This window comes from Pseudonaja textilis, chromosome 3, assembly GCF_049901715.1.
Source record: "Pseudonaja textilis isolate UNSWEBS1 chromosome 3, rPseTex1.2, whole genome shotgun sequence".
NCBI classification, from domain to species: Eukaryota; Metazoa; Chordata; class Lepidosauria; order Squamata; family Elapidae; genus Pseudonaja; species Pseudonaja textilis.
The window spans coordinates 174,851,486-174,869,531 of NC_141992.1; the positions used below are offsets into that span (position 1 = coordinate 174,851,486).

At 38.4% G+C, this 18,046-nt stretch overlaps 1 protein-coding gene across 2 annotated transcripts in view; it reads left to right on the forward strand.

Moving 5' to 3' along the window:
- The window catches only part of ESRP1 (epithelial splicing regulatory protein 1), a 52,040-nt gene that overhangs the window by 30,769 nt on the left and 3,225 nt on the right, over nt 1-18,046 (forward strand). Inside the window, exons 6-14 of one of the 2 annotated variants that reach the window (XM_026705960.2) lie at nt 391-445; nt 3,185-3,295; nt 5,375-5,507; nt 5,598-5,640; nt 7,294-7,595; nt 8,775-8,993; nt 12,736-12,934; nt 14,310-14,478; nt 17,137-17,241. In XM_026705960.2, the coding sequence (XP_026561745.2) occupies nt 391-445; nt 3,185-3,295; nt 5,375-5,507; nt 5,598-5,640; nt 7,294-7,595; nt 8,775-8,993; nt 12,736-12,934; nt 14,310-14,478; nt 17,137-17,227 (1,322 nt within the window). In that variant the 3' untranslated portion in view covers nt 17,228-17,241. The remainder of the gene's footprint in view (nt 1-390; nt 446-3,184; nt 3,296-5,374; nt 5,508-5,597; nt 5,641-7,293; nt 7,596-8,774; nt 8,994-12,735; nt 12,935-14,309; nt 14,479-17,136; nt 17,242-18,046) is intronic. The other variant, XM_026705961.2, reaches the window with a different exon arrangement.

Sequence of the window (18,046 nt, forward strand, 5' to 3'; positions counted from 1 at the left end):
ATCACTCAGCTAATACTTTATCCCATAGAAAGTACACTTTTGAAGGAGACAGATGACATTGCCACAAATCTACTTAGAGAGAGTGTAGGTTCTCTATCTCTGGAGGTTTTAAAGAGATAGCCATCTGTCAGGAGCAGTTCAACTGGTTTTCCTGCACATCTGAGAAAGTGGGAGTAGATGAACTTTGCATTCCCTTCAAAATCTACAGTTCTGATTCTATGCACGCTACAAATGCTGGGACAGAAGAAATCATATCTATCATCCATCTGTCTGTCTCTCTCCCTCTCTCTCTTTGTGTCTGTCTTTCTTCCTATCACAGGAAGATAATATTTCATTTTGCTATTCAACTATATTGTTGGAATGGAATTGATTTTGTTCTGTGTTTTATAGACCACAGGTTTTCAGATCCAGAAAGGGTGAACTATAAATTTGAAAGTGGAACTTGGTAAGTATGTACCTTAAAATAAAATATGAAAAGTTTTTTAAAGACAATTTATTAAACATATTAATAGGTCTTCGTGAGATATGTCTATCTTCCTGGAACACAGGCCAAAAACAAATAGAATAGAAAATTAAAATTAACGTTGACCTTCAGGAAAGAATCCTAGGAAATTATGAAGAATGGTTACCTATATGAAAATGTAAGCTAAGAGAGAGGATCCTTTTAATTAAGTTCAAAGCCTTTCTTCAATGAAAATTCATTTTAACCCCTACTCCTTTGAAAAAAAATACTTTTTAAAATCAACGCTGTAATTATCCTTTTTCTGTATATTGCAAAAAAGAAAACTCTTATAAAACTGCAGGCATTTCTTTCTTTCTAAACAGACTGAAGAGAAAGGCAGTGAAAACTATAACATGCTGTCCCGAAGGTTTTTCAATCCTTAACCAACAGTCAGAATAAAAAATAAGTCCCAAAGTGATTTTAAAAGTGGGGTTTGTTGAATGTTGAGTCCTGCAAAAGATCTACATTAGCCCCTCAGAGCATGATGGAATCTTGAGACTCCCAGCTGATCGCAAGAGATTGTAAAAAAAACAACAACACTCAGTTTCTGCCATCTACTCACCATGAACACTTGTCCATAGTACATATGAGTAATCTCAAGATCTCTCCTTTATCCAGAGAGTATTTCTGGCAGTCCACATCCAATGGGCAGCTGCCTTTGAGCCACAATGTCTCTCGCATTCTGCAGAATTTCTATTTGCCATTCCCAACTGGAAATGACTCCATGTTGGTTTTTCTCATGACTGTGGAAATATGTATGCTTTCCCCTCTCCCTACAAATATAGAAAAATACCATATATACTGAAAGACAATGTCTGCTAAATAGATGAATAGGGAATTATCCACACTGCCAGTGTTCTTTGTCATTAGTACGGGCCACTAATTATTTCTTGTACTAAAGATCAGTGCAGTAGTCAACTCCTCCTCCACCACCATAAATGCAGCTTCTGCCCATGTTTTCCTCTTCTACATTGAAAGTAGTGTTTGATGTCAAGCTTCACTGTCTGGTTTGCCCCACTGCACTTTAATTTTTTTCTGGGCAAACCTCTACACTTTGATCGATTATTGCATCAGTGGGAAACTGCCCCTTGTTTGGGTCAATGACCACTGCTTTGCAGCTCTCTAATCTCAGCTTCAGCTAGCCTTACCAACTGTGTTCTAGTAATTTAGAGCAGTGTTTCTCATTCTCCTGAAGACATATGAATTTCAGCTCCCAAAATTCTGGGTGTTGAAGTCCATAAATCATTAAGTTGCTGAGATTAGGAAACCCTGAGTTAAAAAGCATTTGCCTGATATATAAAACATCCTCAGTTCATAGCCCAGCAGATTTTTTTTAAAATTGCAGAGCTACTTTCCTTTCCATGAGCTGTCCACTTTATTTCCATTAAGTCTACTGGAGCATCATTGAATAGAACATAATGGAACAAGCTTCCTTCCTTTTCCAGCTGCATATAGCCCAAATAAATTAGTACAGCACAGGAAACTGGGCTGCAACTTTTTTCCCCTTACAACAAGAAAATCAATGGACTTGCTAAAAAGAACAGTAAAATAGGTTGATTAAAAAAGAAAACCCATATTTGTAAAAATCTACAGAGCATTGAACTGGTGATGTTCTACCCATCTAGTATATATTATAACAACAATGACTCGGAGATATTTCTCCAACATTAGCTGAAGCACATATTATTTAGCCAAATCTTGGAAAAGAATGGAAGCTGTAAGAATGGAATGTTTTAAATGTTACGGCTGATTGTTGTGCCTGTATATATTTGTTCATTTTTTATTTAATTAATGTACTGCTCATATGACTGGTAAGATGACCCTATATTTTGATGTTTTTGATGTTTGTGTAAACATATTTTAACATTATATACATATATTTGTGTGTGTGTGTGTGTGTATAGACACAAATATACACACATATGCACATGTGTATATCCATTGAGAACTGATCAAAGAAAAGAATGGTATCATAAATTGCTTTCTGGCATAGAAAATTGGGAGAGCAAAGTCATTGTAAATTATCCAACAAGAGTGGTGGTAGTGGGCGTTACAAACTCAATCCTTGACAAGTTGGTTGCTGAAGCATCCAGGGCTGGACAGAATTTTTTTAAAATAAGGTCCTCTGGCCTCAGGACATAATAGGAATATCATAAGCGCACAGCCCCACTAGTTGAATCACTACATTGCAAATGACTATATTTATCTGTATAGGTGAAGGTTAAAATTAGCCAGAACAACAGAAGTGAATTATGAAGAAAAGTCATCGTGTAACTTTAGAAAGAGAGATTAAAATGTCATTGTACAGTACTTATAACTGCTGTGAAGAATACTAGAAGTTACTTTTTTATAATCTTTTTTTTTCTGTACTTATTGCATTCTTAGCTTTTTCTGTTATTTATCTCCTTTTTATTTTCTCTGTTCTAATTTAGTTTTTATTAGTTCTTATTTTTGATCTTAAAGCTTTTAATAAAAATTACTCATATAAAAGAAAAACAGAAGTGAATTACATCATGCTAGAGGATGAATCTCTAATTTTAAAAAAATGTCTCCACGAAATTATCTGAAAAATGTTCTGATGAGAATTTATGGCTATGGAAAAGCCTTACTGTTCTGGCTGCAGTTTGTGATGATGAGAATATTAAAGATATTAATAAAAGTATCCTTATATTTGATCTACAGCAGCAAGATGGAGCTTGTGGATGATAATACCGTGATCCGAGCCAGAGGCTTACCTTGGCAATCATCAGACCAGGACATTGCCAGATTCTTCAAAGGACTAAATATTGCCAAGTTAGTCCCATGTAAATGATATACTTGTTATGTTTGGATATGTTCCATTATCCTCAGAGGTCCACTTATTGACTCAACTTGATAGTCCAGCTAAAGGTTGTTTTCCCCAAGCTTCAGGGGAAGGCAGTGTATTCAGACATCAGTATGAATGAATGTGTTTGTATATTTTCCCAATTCCTATTCAAGGTGGCAGTTTATGGTTTTCCAGATACATAGACAATGATGAGGAATGCTGGGGTTTGTAGCAGAATCCCTACCCCTATAGTAGAAGAATGACAATTGGTCCTCTATTGCATTAAATGGGAGACATGAAAAAGGAAGAAAGCCATCTTAGATTTGTCTAGAGCTTTGCACTCCGTCAAGGATTATCTGGCTTCTTTGAGTGGTTTATAAGGTCATCTGTTGGCAAGATTAAAACTCATGCAGATAAATGAACATTATGTGGCAAAAGCATGTTTGAAATAGTTTTTTTTCCATTTGATGAAATGGCTTGAAGCAAATTTCTCTTTATAAATGGCATTAAAGCCACCAGGAGTCAACACTGATTTGAAGGCGCAAAATTTATAAGCAGTGTATATGAATAAGCATATCCTGCTCTAAAAAAAGGGTCCATTCTGCTCCAGATCTTATAACAGAATAGCAATAGCACTCAAACTCAGCCCTCTCAAACCAGTTTACAGAATCAGCATATTGCCCTCAATAATGTGACTCCTCATTTTGCTGACTTAGGAAGGAAGGAAGGAAGGAAGGAAGGAAGGAAGGAAGGAAGGAAGGAAGGCTGAGTCAACCTTAAGCTGGTCAGGATCGAACTCCTGGCTGTTGGCAGAGTTAGCTTGCAATACTGCATTCTCATCAGTGTGCCACCACAGCTCCTTCTTAATTTTAAGAAGTAATTTTGCTATTCATCCAAAGTTTATCCAAAGTTGTTGCCTTTTCCTGCTATGATTTTATGTTCCAGGTGTTATGAAGGCAGCTAATAAGATTTTAAAAATATAAAAAGGTAGGAGTCAAAAAATACAGAAGGCCAAACAAAAATGAAGAATAATACAACCCACACCACTTAAACATAAACGTTTCCTGAAGAGCTGCTTCTTAAATCCTTTTCTTTTTATATACATTTTTATCAAAGTATCAGTGTAGTGTTATGCTTCAGCAGATGTTTTCACAACTTCCACAGAATTTTTTTAAATGCTGAAACCTTGTAACTCTTTAATTGTTTAAGTGATAAAAATGGCTTTTAAAGTTGCAAACAATTCAAGAATAGACTCCAAAGTTGGGATCTCAGGAATTAATATAACTTTTAGAGTTAACATAGGGATTTCCATAACAGGAGGCGGTGGTGCCTCAGCTTCATCTTTTTTAATTAAAGATTGGAGAGTGATAAGTGATTTCTTTTTTTTTTTAACACTCTGTTTGAGAATCCTGAATCCATTCAAATAGTATTCACTGTTCAAGAAAAAAATAAAGTTATCTGTTTATCATTTAAGTCATAGAACAGTCCAGAGTAATGGCATAACTAGCACACTGATGTCTATGACTGCAAAGAAATCCACGTACAATCATTCTATTCCCCACCTCACCATCCTTTCAGTTCCATCCAGTCACAACTGATGAAGCTTCTTGGATGAGAAGCAAAATCTCCTCCTCCTCCTTCTCCTTCTCCTTCTCCTCCTTCTCCTTCTCCAAAAATCAGTCCAGTTGCCTTTTGAAAAAGCCCCTTTAAGATTACCACACTGATGACACCGGAATTGTACATCCAGGTGATGCCACTAAATACTAGAAGTTCATGGTCATGTGATTTTCCACAGCTCCTTTAACCAAATAAAGTGTTGCTCATAGTTATTTTAAAAATCTTTTTAATACAAATAACACCAAATGAACTTCAGAAGTGAACTTTGGGCTAAAATTCACATTGTAGAATGAACTGAATTGTTATTTTTTTAAAGGAAGACCTGAAAACATCCCAAAATAACAAGACTCACTTTTTTTTTCTTTCCATGTAAATATGGGTTTTATGAAAAGGAACATCTACTTAACTTTCTTTTCTTTTTTTGTAAATTTTTCTTCCTCTCTCTCCAGAGGAGGGGCTGCACTTTGTCTCAATGCCCAGGGCAGAAGAAATGGAGAAGCTCTTGTCAGGTTTGTAAGTGAAGAACACAGAGAATTAGCATTGCAAAGACACAAGCATCACATGGGGAACCGGTATATAGAGGTGCGTTGGTCAAGTTCTGGATGGTATATTTAGATGAAATAATGGAAGCTTTGTCTGAATTTAATTAATTTTTTCTTTGCTTATCTCCAGGTATACAAAGCAACAGGTGAGGACTTCCTCAAAATTGCTGGAGGTAAACTTGTTTTCCTTGTAACCTAAATTAACATTTTAAATCAGATTTCTATGATTGCATTCTATCCCCATAGGTGGTCTTTAACCCGAGGCAATTTTCAGCAGCAGCCATGTTCAGAATATCTCGGTTGGGGAAAGCTAGTCCTAAATAGAAAAACCTTCCTTTCTGTTAAGTTAAAGATATTGATTATATTAGCCAGGATCTTTAGATCTCTAGCTACATAACTCTGTTGGCCATTAAGGTCTTCAGCTGATTTTAGTGTAAGAATTGGATAACTACAATTTATTTGTAGATTGAAGAAGGTAAATACTTCGTGTTGGCCAAAACACTAATAAAATGTTAATTTGTATTAATTCAACTGAAGTACAACTTTAAAAAATGGGAAGATCTTAATTTATTATCTAGCATAATTCAGGTTGAAAACCAGTTTGGTGCCATAGTTAAAAGCACCAGGCTAGAAACCAGGAGACTGTGAGTTCTAGTCCTGTCTTAGGCACAAAGGCAGCTAGGTGATTTTGTGCCAGTTGCTCTCTCTCAGTCCAAGGAAGGAAGAAGCAATGGCAAACCATTTCTGAAATCTCTTGTCCTGGCCGTTGCCAAAAGTCAACACTGACTTGAAGACACACACACACACACACACACACACAGTATGTGAAACAAGATTAGAGGTACAAAGCAAGAAATGATGGTCCAATTATCCACAGATATTCCCAATTGCTGTGTTTAACTGAACCATACACATGGTGCTCCCAAACTATGATGGTAATAGGAAGGCACTTTTCTGAAGCCTTCTCAATGTTTAAGAAAACCAACCTGATTGAAATACATTTAAATCTTGCCCATGATTTATTGAACAGGTCAAGTGTTGTGATCGTATGACATACAGTACTACAAACCACTGGTTTACAAAATATGATAAGTCAAACAAACCATATTGTATCTGGACAAGAATTACAATGTGAACTGGGTGGTAACAGTAGGGTTTACCGCATGGTTAGAGGATACAGAACCTGCTCTGCTAGGGTGTGGAAGCTGTAATCACTATAGTAGTTTAGTTTTTAGTTTCTAGTCCAGGAGCCATTGGAATAGAGTTTCTGTACAGTAGTGTGGTTCACATGAATAATTCTGTTTTCTGCAAGCAAAGAAACCAATACAACCTTCCTAGTATACCTTGGAATTCCTGAATCTTAGGGCCTGTGCATCTGGAGAACATCAGATTGAGGAAGAATGTCTTAGGCATAACTTCTTGTGTAATAGTAAAGGTGGAAATACACATATGCAGATTTTTCCCCTCTATAAAATGAAAACTGTTAAGGATATATTTAAAAATAGCCAATGAGAAGAGATCTTGGGAATCTAGATGATACCACTATGCATACATTGTGTGTGTGTGTGTGTGTGTCATTCCCATACTACTAAAAAATATCCACATTGTGTTTATTACCTAAGAAGTTTGCCACCCTATGCATAAGTTGCTCTATCACAAGTCCAGTGTTTTTCAAACATGCTAGCTGGGAAGTTATGGGAATTGAGGTTCACACATTTTAAAACTGCCAAGGTGAGAAACACTGCATTAGATCTATTTTCTTTCTTCATAATTCTGGGTTATGGATGGGTACCTAGCCTTCTAAATGCATTTTCTTGTTCTTCAAGGTACATCCAATGAAGTAGCCCAGTTCTTATCTAAAGAAAACCAAGTGATTGTTCGGATGCGAGGTCTCCCATTCAATGTAACATCAGAAGAAGTGTTAGCGTTTTTTGGTCAACACTGTCCTGTGACAGGTGGAAAAGAAGGAATCCTTTTTGTGACTTATCCTGACAATAGGCCAACGGGGGATGCATTTGTGTTGTTTGCTTGTGAGGAATATGCACAAAACGCACTAAAAAAGCATAAGGACTTGTTGGGGAAAAGGTACATAGAACTTTTCAGGAGTACAGCTGCTGAGGTACAGCAGGTGAGAACCAGTATTCACTAATATTATAGTGTGAGATGCTAATTCAAGATAACTATGGAATTCACAACCGCAAGATAAAACAATCACCAATTTGAATGTCTTTAATGGAAGACTAAACAAATTCATGGAGGATAAATGCAGACTATATAGTATTTGAAATCTCTTTGAATATTAGTAGCTTGGGCTGGTAGTGATGTTATTGGTTTGAGCTCTGAGCTTGGCGATTTGGTTGCAAACGTTTCATCCCCATTTGAGGAGACATCTTCAGCGCACTTTGGATTGTGCTTGTCTGGGGAGGCACTGCCCGTTAAATACCTTGCTGAGTCCTGGTCTGATTTTGGGTTGTATGATTGGCTGGCTGAGTTGCTGAGTCATAGTCCTTGGTTTTAAGTACTGTCTGTATATAGTCTGTATATAGACTGTAAATTATCTCTGATACCAGATATCATTTGATATCATTTGGTGGCTACTCTACTTCTAAAAGGCATTTGACAGGGCATTTTGGATGAAGATAATCTGAACTAGGGAAAATATTTTTTTAAACTAATTATAAGCCTGCAATGGTGCAAAGCAGGCCCACTGGCCAGATGGGAGGAATAGTACTGCTGTGATTCAGTCCTGATACAGCAGAATGTTCACACAGAAAGTTTTATTGTGTTTTCTGATTGGCAGGCACTGAGGTAGAAACTTTGTTGTGGCAATAATGTCCTTGACAAATGATTAGCAGACCATGTCAATGTTAGGGCCAGGAGGATGTGGATGAAACGTTATTAGACAATGTAAAATTTACCTTTAAAAAAAAACAAGTTTAGCCAGTTAATTGAGAAGCAGCTGTAGTTGAGGTATCCCCATATCTAATCTCTAGCACTTTTTTTAAAAAAAACATGAGAAATGTCACCCAAATTTTAGAGATTTGCTGCCTGTCAGTGCAGATTAGATATGTGTGGTCTTTTAGTCATGAAGGACTACATTTAATTTTTTTGGAGAAGTCCATAGTGCTAAGGGCTAGGTTTCTAAATAAGAAAAGCCACAATCTACCGTACATGGGGTGACTAAGATTTTCTTTCTCTCTCTCTTGGTGGAGTCTTTATTTTCAAATGCATTAAACTGACCTTAGAGCTTACATGATCATTTGGTATGTTTCCTGTTTCTGAACATGTTGATTATTTTTGCGTGCAGGTCCTGAACAGGTATTCCTCTGCTCCTCTCATTCCTCTCCCAATTCCTCCTATTCTTCCTGTGCTACCTCAGCAGTTTGTGCCTCCCACCACTGTCAGAGACTGTGTTCGTCTGCGTGGTCTTCCGTATGCTGCCACTATAGAGGACATTTTGGGATTCATGGGAGAGTTTTCTGGAGATATCAGAACTCATGGGGTTCACATGGTATTGAATCACCAGGTTAGTGAAAAATATTAACAAGAATGTACTCGCAATGAAGTGGCTGCTCCTGAAACAATGAATGGGACTTTGAGTCTTCAGTTTGCCCAATGGTAACGTCAGACATTTCTCAAAGGCTCAGAAGTCAAGTAAGGAAGCAAGAGTGACTTTTGTGTGGAGTGAAGGCTTTATAGCTAAAGACTTTGTTCCAGGGGTGGGATTCTATCTGGTTGGTCGGGTTCTATAGAACTGGTTGTTATGATTCTGCCCAGTTCAGAGAACTGGCAAATCACGCCACTGGCTAGTCCCTCTCCTCCCCTCCCTGCCCACTCACTCCTTACCTGGCATGCACACCATCAAACTTGCCTGCATTTGGTAAGTTGCTATTTTTCCTTTTTTTCCCCCTGACTATCACCTGTTCTTCTGTCCCGGGAGGTTTAGATTAGCTAGAAAGCAGGAAATTGTTGGATTTCTTGCTTTCTAGCTAATCTAAAAGCAGAGCTGAACCTTCCTTAGGACTGAAGCTTCTAGTTTTCAGTGCAGACTCAGATAGCAGATTGCAGAATCATAGATCTCTAAGTAAATCTGATTCTGTGAGCAACTCAGTCTGCCTGCTTGCTTGCCTGATTTTGGGTAAAAGTTGCTCTTTTTTATAAAAAAAAATCAATACTTAACATACATGGTGTGTTGTGAGTTAATTTTTGAGTTTGCTTGTTAGCAAATTTTATTAGTTTGCTTGAAAGCAAATTTTATGTGACAGATTCAGGTAGCAGATTGCAGAAACATAGATCTCTAAGTGAATATGTGATTCTGCAAGCAACTCAATCTGCCTGCCTACTTTGCCTGATTTTGGGTAAAAAAGTTGCTCTTTTTTAAATAAAAAAATCAATATTTATATTTACATACAAGCCACACCCAGCCAGTCACATGACCATCAAGCCACACCCACAAATTAGGCCACACTCACAGAACCAGTTGTTAAGAAATTTGAATCTCTCCCCTGCTTTATTTTTTTCGGCCTAAAAGAAAAGACTGGTTTCCAATAAAAATATGATAGTTTAAGAAACATAAAAGTAAGTTTAATATAGCAGAAATTAGTGCTTAAGTGTGTTTGGTAAACCAAAGGTTGGATGGATGGATGGATGGATGGTCAGTCAAATATGACCAGATGCCAAGTGAATGTTGACAGAATGATCAGTATGCAAGAAAGAAATATGTTGAGGTGATTTGGTCAGCAGAAGAATGAATGAGAATTGAATTGCAAAACAAGTGTATGAAAACAAAATCTGAAAGAATGCACTGAAAGGAAGGAAAAGACCATGGTTTGAAATTTATGACAATCTCGCAGAGATATGAAAAGTTCAAAAAGATAAAAGACAACGTTTCCAGTAGTATATGGATATAGTGGAAGCAAAGATGGTTAGTGTACTTTAAAAAGTATGGAAAATTATGCAGGGTGTGTAAAACTTATATTTAGGTAGATTTTATTTTCTTTCATCTCTTTCTTTCTTTCTTTCTTTCTTTCTTTCTTTTTCTTTCTTTCTTTTTTCTCTATAAAATATTGCCAACCTTGAACAAGAATGGCATAATGTCTGAGCATATGTATCCATGTAATATACAGACAGTAATAATAATAACAGATTATTTCATGCAGTTATAAATGAATGAATTACAAGGTAATTTAGTCTCAACCAAATCCTCAGTGAAGAAATCCATTAAACTCTCCCCAGTAGTTGGCCAGCCAGCTGCCCTTTGAAAGTATGGGGAAATTCACTGAAATTCTGGCTAGGCATTGCCACTGTGAACAACTCGTACCATCAAGAAATCCCTCCTAATATCCCATTTGAATTTCATTTCTTTTAAATTTAACCCACTTCTCTTTTATTTTCTCATCTGTTTCCATCTCTTCATTTAAAAAAATGGCACATTGATAAAATTTAAAAGAACCTAGTGGGAAGCTTTTTAATCCTATAATTTGAACCCACCCACCCTTACCCAGAACAAATAGTCATGCTTATTCCTGTTTCTCTGGAAACAGCTTAAGTACTGTCACTTTCAAGCAGAAATAAATGAGTTCTCCGCTACACGAAATCTATGGCTCTAGCAAATTATGACCTCAGACAGTGCAACCGAACTACCAGGTTACATTTATACTTGCTAGCAATTGGGAAACTGCAATAATGAAAACCGTTAGAGAGGAGATTGCTGCTGTATTTATCTTAGTTATTAAAAGACGTTTCTGGCTTTCCTGTTTCATTTTTACTTGCACCTTTCCCAAACAAGATTGTATGAAGCAACTTATTGCTATGTGACTGTCCTTTTACATTGTCTGGCATGAACTGTCTATTGAAGTTCTACAGTACTTCATAACAAGTGGATGTCTCAGTATTCCAGATACGCCCTCCCTAAAAAAAAACCCAAACCCTTCAACATGCCATTTGTAGAATGTTGCTTGGTGGTGATACATGGGCAATATATTCTGCAGCATCATCTATCTTATCAGCATCACAATTTTTCAGGCCCACGTGCTGATGTCTGCTTTCTATCCAGAGGTGGGCTGTTGGGGGTTCGTGAGAGCCCCTAGCTAAGATTCTGTGCAATTTGGAGAACCCTCAAATCCCACTCTTGGCTGGCCCTGCCCTGCCCCTCCCAGGAGTCCCCACACAGGGGTGGGATTCTTCCAGTTCGCACCTATTCGCTAGAACCGGTTGTTAACATTCTTAGCAGTTCGGAGAACTGGTTGTTAGAAGAAATTACTGGCCTAATCCTGTAAGGAAGGCAGGAAGGAAACATTCTGGTGTTGCTTACAGAAACTGCCTCTCCGTTGACCCTTATTACATTCTTGGCAGGACTAGACTTCCTGTCTCAGGAACGTCTCTGGAGTTTTATTCCCCTCCTTTGCTGGTACTTTGCTTGTGTGGAGTAACCATTCAAAGTTACAATGGCACTGAAAAAAGTGACTTATGACCATTTTTCACGCTTACGACTGTTGCAGCATCCCCACAGTCATGAGAGTACAGGTGAGGAGATGCGTGCCTCGATGTGAGTGATACTGAGTTGGCCACACCCAGCCAATAACATGACCACCAAGCCATGTCTACCCAGTCACATGACCACCAAGCCATGCCCACCACCTAAGCCAACCCACAGAACCGGTTGTTAAAAAATTTGAATCCCACCCCTGTCCCCACACAGCCCGTTTTAGATGCAGGTAAGTGCAGGGCACCTGCAGAGGCTCAGGGACGGTGAAAAATGGGTCTCCCAGAAGTTCAGGAAGACCATAAACAGCCCGTTTCTGGCTTCCAGAGAGCCTCCAGAGCCCAGGGAAGCCATTTTCATGCTCCCAGAGTCTCGAGAAGCCTGAGCAGGACAAAAACTCCCCCTCCCATTGTGGTGCACGAGGCTGATTAGGCCACAGCCACCTTAGCCACAGCCACCCAGTAACCGGGCAGAGAATTATTGCTAAAATTTTTGGAGCCCACCCTTGTTTATATCCTTCCTTCCTTCCTTCCTTCCTTCCTTCCTTCCTTCCTTCCTTCCTTCCTTCCTTCCTTCCTTCCTTTCATGAAAGCTGGTATGGTGTAATGTCAGCATTACTGATACCTTTTAGGAACTCAGTACTCCATATGCAGCAATGTAGAGTAGGCCCATAAAAATATCAGTCTTCCAACATAGGCTGATTATTTTTTAAGGTTATGCTTATATGCTGAGCGAGTGTTTTTTGCTGTGGTGTTCCAGTTCTTCATTTTTTTTTTGTCTTTAGGGTCGACCCTCGGGAGATGCCTTTATCCAAATGAAGTCTTCAGATCGAGCCTTCTTAGCAGCTCAGAAGTGCCATAAAAAAACCATGAAGGACAGATATGTGGAAGTCTTTCAATGTTCTGCTGAGGAGATGAACTTTGTATTAATGGGGGGCACTTTAAATCGAAATGGCTTATCCCCACCACCATGTAAGTTACCATGTAAGTCTTGCTTGGGTCTTGGTGCTATTCTATGCTGTACGCTGGTAGGTGCCGGAGCTCCTTCTCTTGACTCTTATGTCCTTCTCTTGGAAAGTTTCAGTGTATGGGGTCTAGAGTGCAAACTTTCCCCCTTGAAATCAGTTGCAGACTTTGATTGTTGTTCTCCTTTGGGTTGTGGACTACTGACATTCACAAAGGAATTGTCTTCCCTACTCTTGCTTTTCTGCTAACATACACACTTTCCCCCCACCCCATTCCTGGGTGCCTAATTTGCACTGGGCAGGTATCGATGATTTTTTTTAGAATAAACTATTTGCAGCTTAGCTACTTAAGTACACTTTTGATTATAAATAGTATAATTTAGCTCCTTGTAATGGTGGAAATTGAGATCCCACAGAACTGAACAATAGAATACAACTGTTTTTTAAAAAGGTGAACCTGAAACCAGATCAGAAAAAGGGATAGTTTGTCCTTCATATGGTAGTTATTCTGCTCCTTATAAAGAATTGCTCTCCACAACAGTTAACTGTAATAAAAGATCTGTGATTGGCAACGATGGGTCTTATATGGTTATTTTTTCGGAAGCATTGTAGTAGGAGAAAAAGACTATCTCAAAGTCTAGTTTGTCTCTCCCCTGAAAAATAAAGAGATTTGCATTAATGTAACATATACTTTGACCTTTCAATGGCATTAAAAAAATAGGACAGATTTACAGAAAATAAATATAGCTATAGTCCTTCATAGTTATATGCACCTTCTAAATTTGGAGATGATTTTCTCCTGGATGCCAACTAGGAAGTGATGTTGCTCGCAAGTTCTACTTCTGAACTTCCTAAAACATTTGGCTGACATAAAAATGTAGATTAAATTAAAGATTTTGAACAAAACTTACAGAATTCAGGCACTTCTAAAAGCGCACTGATATTCTAAACCAAAACCTGCATTTTATTCAAGTGTGTTATAATATAATTTAAGATCACACACAAATCAGCTATCTTAATGAATGAAAGTGCATAGAGAATTTAACAGAGAAAGTGAAGTATGCCACTTACAAATGTTTAGTGTAAAGTTCAACTTTTAATCATTAACTCTCTAATTAACTCTTTGTCTAAAGAGTTTGGTTTGATTTAGTAATTTCTTTCAAAAGGGCAAAAAACATTCATCATGTGTTACCTAATCAAGCTTTCCTTAAAAATGCAAGTACAAAACAAAACAGATATATATTTCTGCTAGAATTGAAGAAAAATCCACATAAATTGATCTCATGAATTGCAGGTGATGTTCAAGAATGCCGCCTAAGTTTTAGCTAGTGTGCTATCTTCTGTTTGGAGGGAATATTTTGACTGATGGTCCCTGTGTCTTATCCCGTTCTTAGGTATTTCTCCACCTTCATATTCTTTTCAAACACCCACTGCAATAATTCCAACGGAAGCAGCCCTCTATCAGCCATCCCTATTCCTCAATCCACGAACCCTCCAGCCATCCACAGCATACTATCCAGCCGGCACTCAGATCTTCATGAACTATACCACTTATTACCCTAGGTAATAAAGCAAAACCAGTCGTCCTTCTATGAATCGCAGTGATGAATAGGACAAGAAGACGGTGCTTATCGCTAATAAAGATGCCTTGCAATAATTTGCCAGTTGTCAGTGGGTAAAAGTATCAGAAGACAGTTTGGTTCAGATAACTGGTGGATTCTTTTATGTTTTCCTGCTTGGTAAAGTAGCCTTCTCAAAATGTTACCATGCAGGGGACCCTTTGCAAGAGGGCTGATTTTTGCCAATTTCCCCCTTTTATCTACAGCTCTTTGGGGGCTTTTGGGGGTACCATTCCAAAAGGGCAAACTAGCAGGTGCAGATTTTCATGGAGTGCAGAGGAGGGAAAAGGGATCGTGGCCTGTGTTAGAGTTTTTATTCAGCAGGTTCCGACCAGTTCTGGAGAACCAGTAGTGGGAATTTTGAGTAGTTTGGAGAACCGGCAAATACCACCTCTGACTGGAGATTTTACAGTATCCTTCCCCTGCCACACCCACCAAGCCACACCCACAGAACTGATAGTAAAAAAAAATGAATCCCACCACTGGCCTGTGTGTGTGAAATAGATCGCAGAAGGCTTTCCTGGTGGAGTTATTCTATGGCTTAGAACGGGTGTCACACTCAAGGTCCGCAGGCCTGATCTGGCCCATAAGATGCTTAAATCTGGCCTGTGGGGTCAGCCTAGAAATAGCAAAGGACCAGCCTGTGGTGCCTCTGCCAGCCAAAATGGGGCGCAGCAGTTTTGGCCAACAGAGTGCTGCAGGAGGCCATCCAGGCTGAAAATGAGCCACGCAGGGGCCACACGCGGCCTCACTGCACCCTGTTTTGGCTGGAAGGATGGTGCAGGAGGTGTCCAACCCATCTCCCCCATTCCTCACCCTCCCTGGCCAACCCACAAAGGAGAACTACAATGCTGATCCAGTCCTCAAAGAAATCCAGTTTGACACCCCTGTTTTACACCAATAAATTAGCATGTAATCAGGGGTGGGATTCAAAATTTTTAACAACCGGTTCTGTGGGTGTGGCTTAGGTAGTAGGCGTGGCTTGGTGGTCATGTGACTGGGTCAACATGGCTTGGTGGTCATGTTATTGGCTGGGTGTGGCCAACTCAGTATCACTCACATCGAGGCACGCATCTCACCTGTACTCTCATGACTGTGGGGATGCTGCAACAGGCAGTTTTTTCAGTGCCATTGTAATTTTGAATGGTTACTCCACACAAGCAAAGTACCAGAAAAAGAGGGAAAGAAAACTCCAGAGACGTTCCTGAGACAGGAAGTCTAATCCTGCCAAGAATATAATAAGGGTTAACGGAGAGGCAGTTTCTGTAAGCAACACCAGAATGTTTCCTTCCTGCCTTCCTTACAGGATTAGGCCAGTAATTTCTTCTAACAACCGGTTCTCCGAACTGCTTAGAATGTTAACCAGTTCTAGCGAATAGGTGCAAACTGGTAGAATCCCACCCCTGCATGAAATCAAAGGAAAGAAGATCAGCTGGATTTGCAAATTACTGTTGAGTTGAACAGTTATTTGTTTTGACTAATCTATGTACCAATCCAATCATAGGATTATTCAGTAACCGTATTTGAAACAAGCCATGGTTCAACATGGTATAAATTCAATGCAGAAATGATATATTACAGTGACTTAGTTTGTTGCCTAGGTCAGATGCAAGCCATAATTACAAGATTATAAACCACAATGCCTTGCTACGCACAACATATTAGGGCTTACTGTCCATGTCCAGTAAGTGGGTTTTTTGGAGAAAAGATCTAATGTAGGCTGATGGTCTCAATTCTCTTTTAGTTGGAAACTTGCATCAGAACTAGCTGTTTGTCACTATAGAGTATCCATCTCATGCTAGTTTCATTAACTTGGCTGTGCTGAAGAATCATCCAAGATTTTGAAAGAGCATGATAGGAACAGAGGGAATGCATTCCAGAGATCAGAGCAGGTTGTAGAAAAAGAAAATTCACAAAAACCAGGAAAATTTGAGGACTTGCATAGCAATGAAGAAAAGGATGATGCTATAACAAGGTCGTCCAAGAAGTCCTAACCCAGAATCATTGGTGATAGAGTTTGTGCTTGACCTGAAGACAATGAACAGACAAGGCTGCAGTGAAAAGAAGGGGTGAATAGAGAGGAAAAAATGTCAAGGTTTTTATAAGATCCCCAAGTATCTTATAAAACCTGACCTTAATGGCCCAGGTTTATGTGAAAATGTGGTCATCTAACCAATCTTTCTTGAGCATTGAATTCCCATGGAACTTTTTAAAAAATTTATTTTTAATTTTAATTATGAGAATACAACACAATATATCCAACTTATCCTTGTTATACATATATACATTTTACTTCATCATTTATAATCTCCTTATGTAATATATTAATTACTAATTAATCTAATCATAACTACTAATATTTTGATCTTGTCTTTTATTCAAATGCACATGATATAAAGAGCGATAGCATAGCAATTACCAATTTGTGACTCGTGGGTAGCTTCTCTGGAATCTGAAATATGTTTATCAGGCAATTGTCTGCATTCAACAAACAATTCCTTCAATTGCAACTACCCTCATATTTTTTTTACTCAGATTGTTGTACAAGAAACAGACATTGGATTGTTCCTTTTGTAATCATGGTTCAATTTTGACTTTACAGCATGCAGCAGAGAATGGATCTCTACACCCAGATGGGTCGGCCAGGTCACTGCCCAAAGAACGGATACCTCTTTAAAGGTCCAAGCAGTTAAATTTTCTGAAAAAAGTAAGTCTCTGTACTTTTTTTCTCTTCCATTTTTTTTCTGAAACTTCCTAGAATAGAATAGAATAGAATAGAACAGAATTCTTTATTGGCCAAGTATGATTGGACACACAAGGAATTTGTCTTGATGCAAATGCTCTCAGTATACATAAAAGAAAGGATACATTCATCAAAAGTCAAGAATCATCAGGTACAATACTTAATAATAATCATAGGGTACAATAAGCAACCATATCGTACTAGGAAGCAGTCAATATAAATTGTAAGGATACAACTGACAAAGTTACAGTCATACAGTCACAAGTGGGAGGGGATGGGCGATAAGGAGTGATGAGAAAATTAATAGTAATAGTAATGCAGATTTTGTAAATAGTTGGACAGTGTTGAGGGAAATATTTGTTTAGCAGAGTGATGGCTTCAGCTTTGCCTCATCAATCCAAGTCCTCATTGATTTAATTGTTGGTTTCATGGTTTTGAGTCTTTGTCTGTAGGCAGGTACAAGGTGAATCATGCAGTGATAAGAGTGTCCAACATCTGCTTGTGATAAAGACCTATCAGCATCTTACTGTTGTGTAGCAGTGGTCTAAAATATTTTTGCCTCTGGTGGGACAATTGACATGCTGGAAATATTTTGGGAGCTCTTTCCTTAAATTTGCTTGATTGAAATCTCCTAAAATGATGGGAAGGGAATCTGGGTGTTTGGTTTCAGCCTCCATAAGCTGATCAGCTAGAGTTCGTACTGCCTTGTTTACACAAGCTTGTGGAGGAACATACACAACTATTAGGAGAATAAAATGGCTTGCAGTTA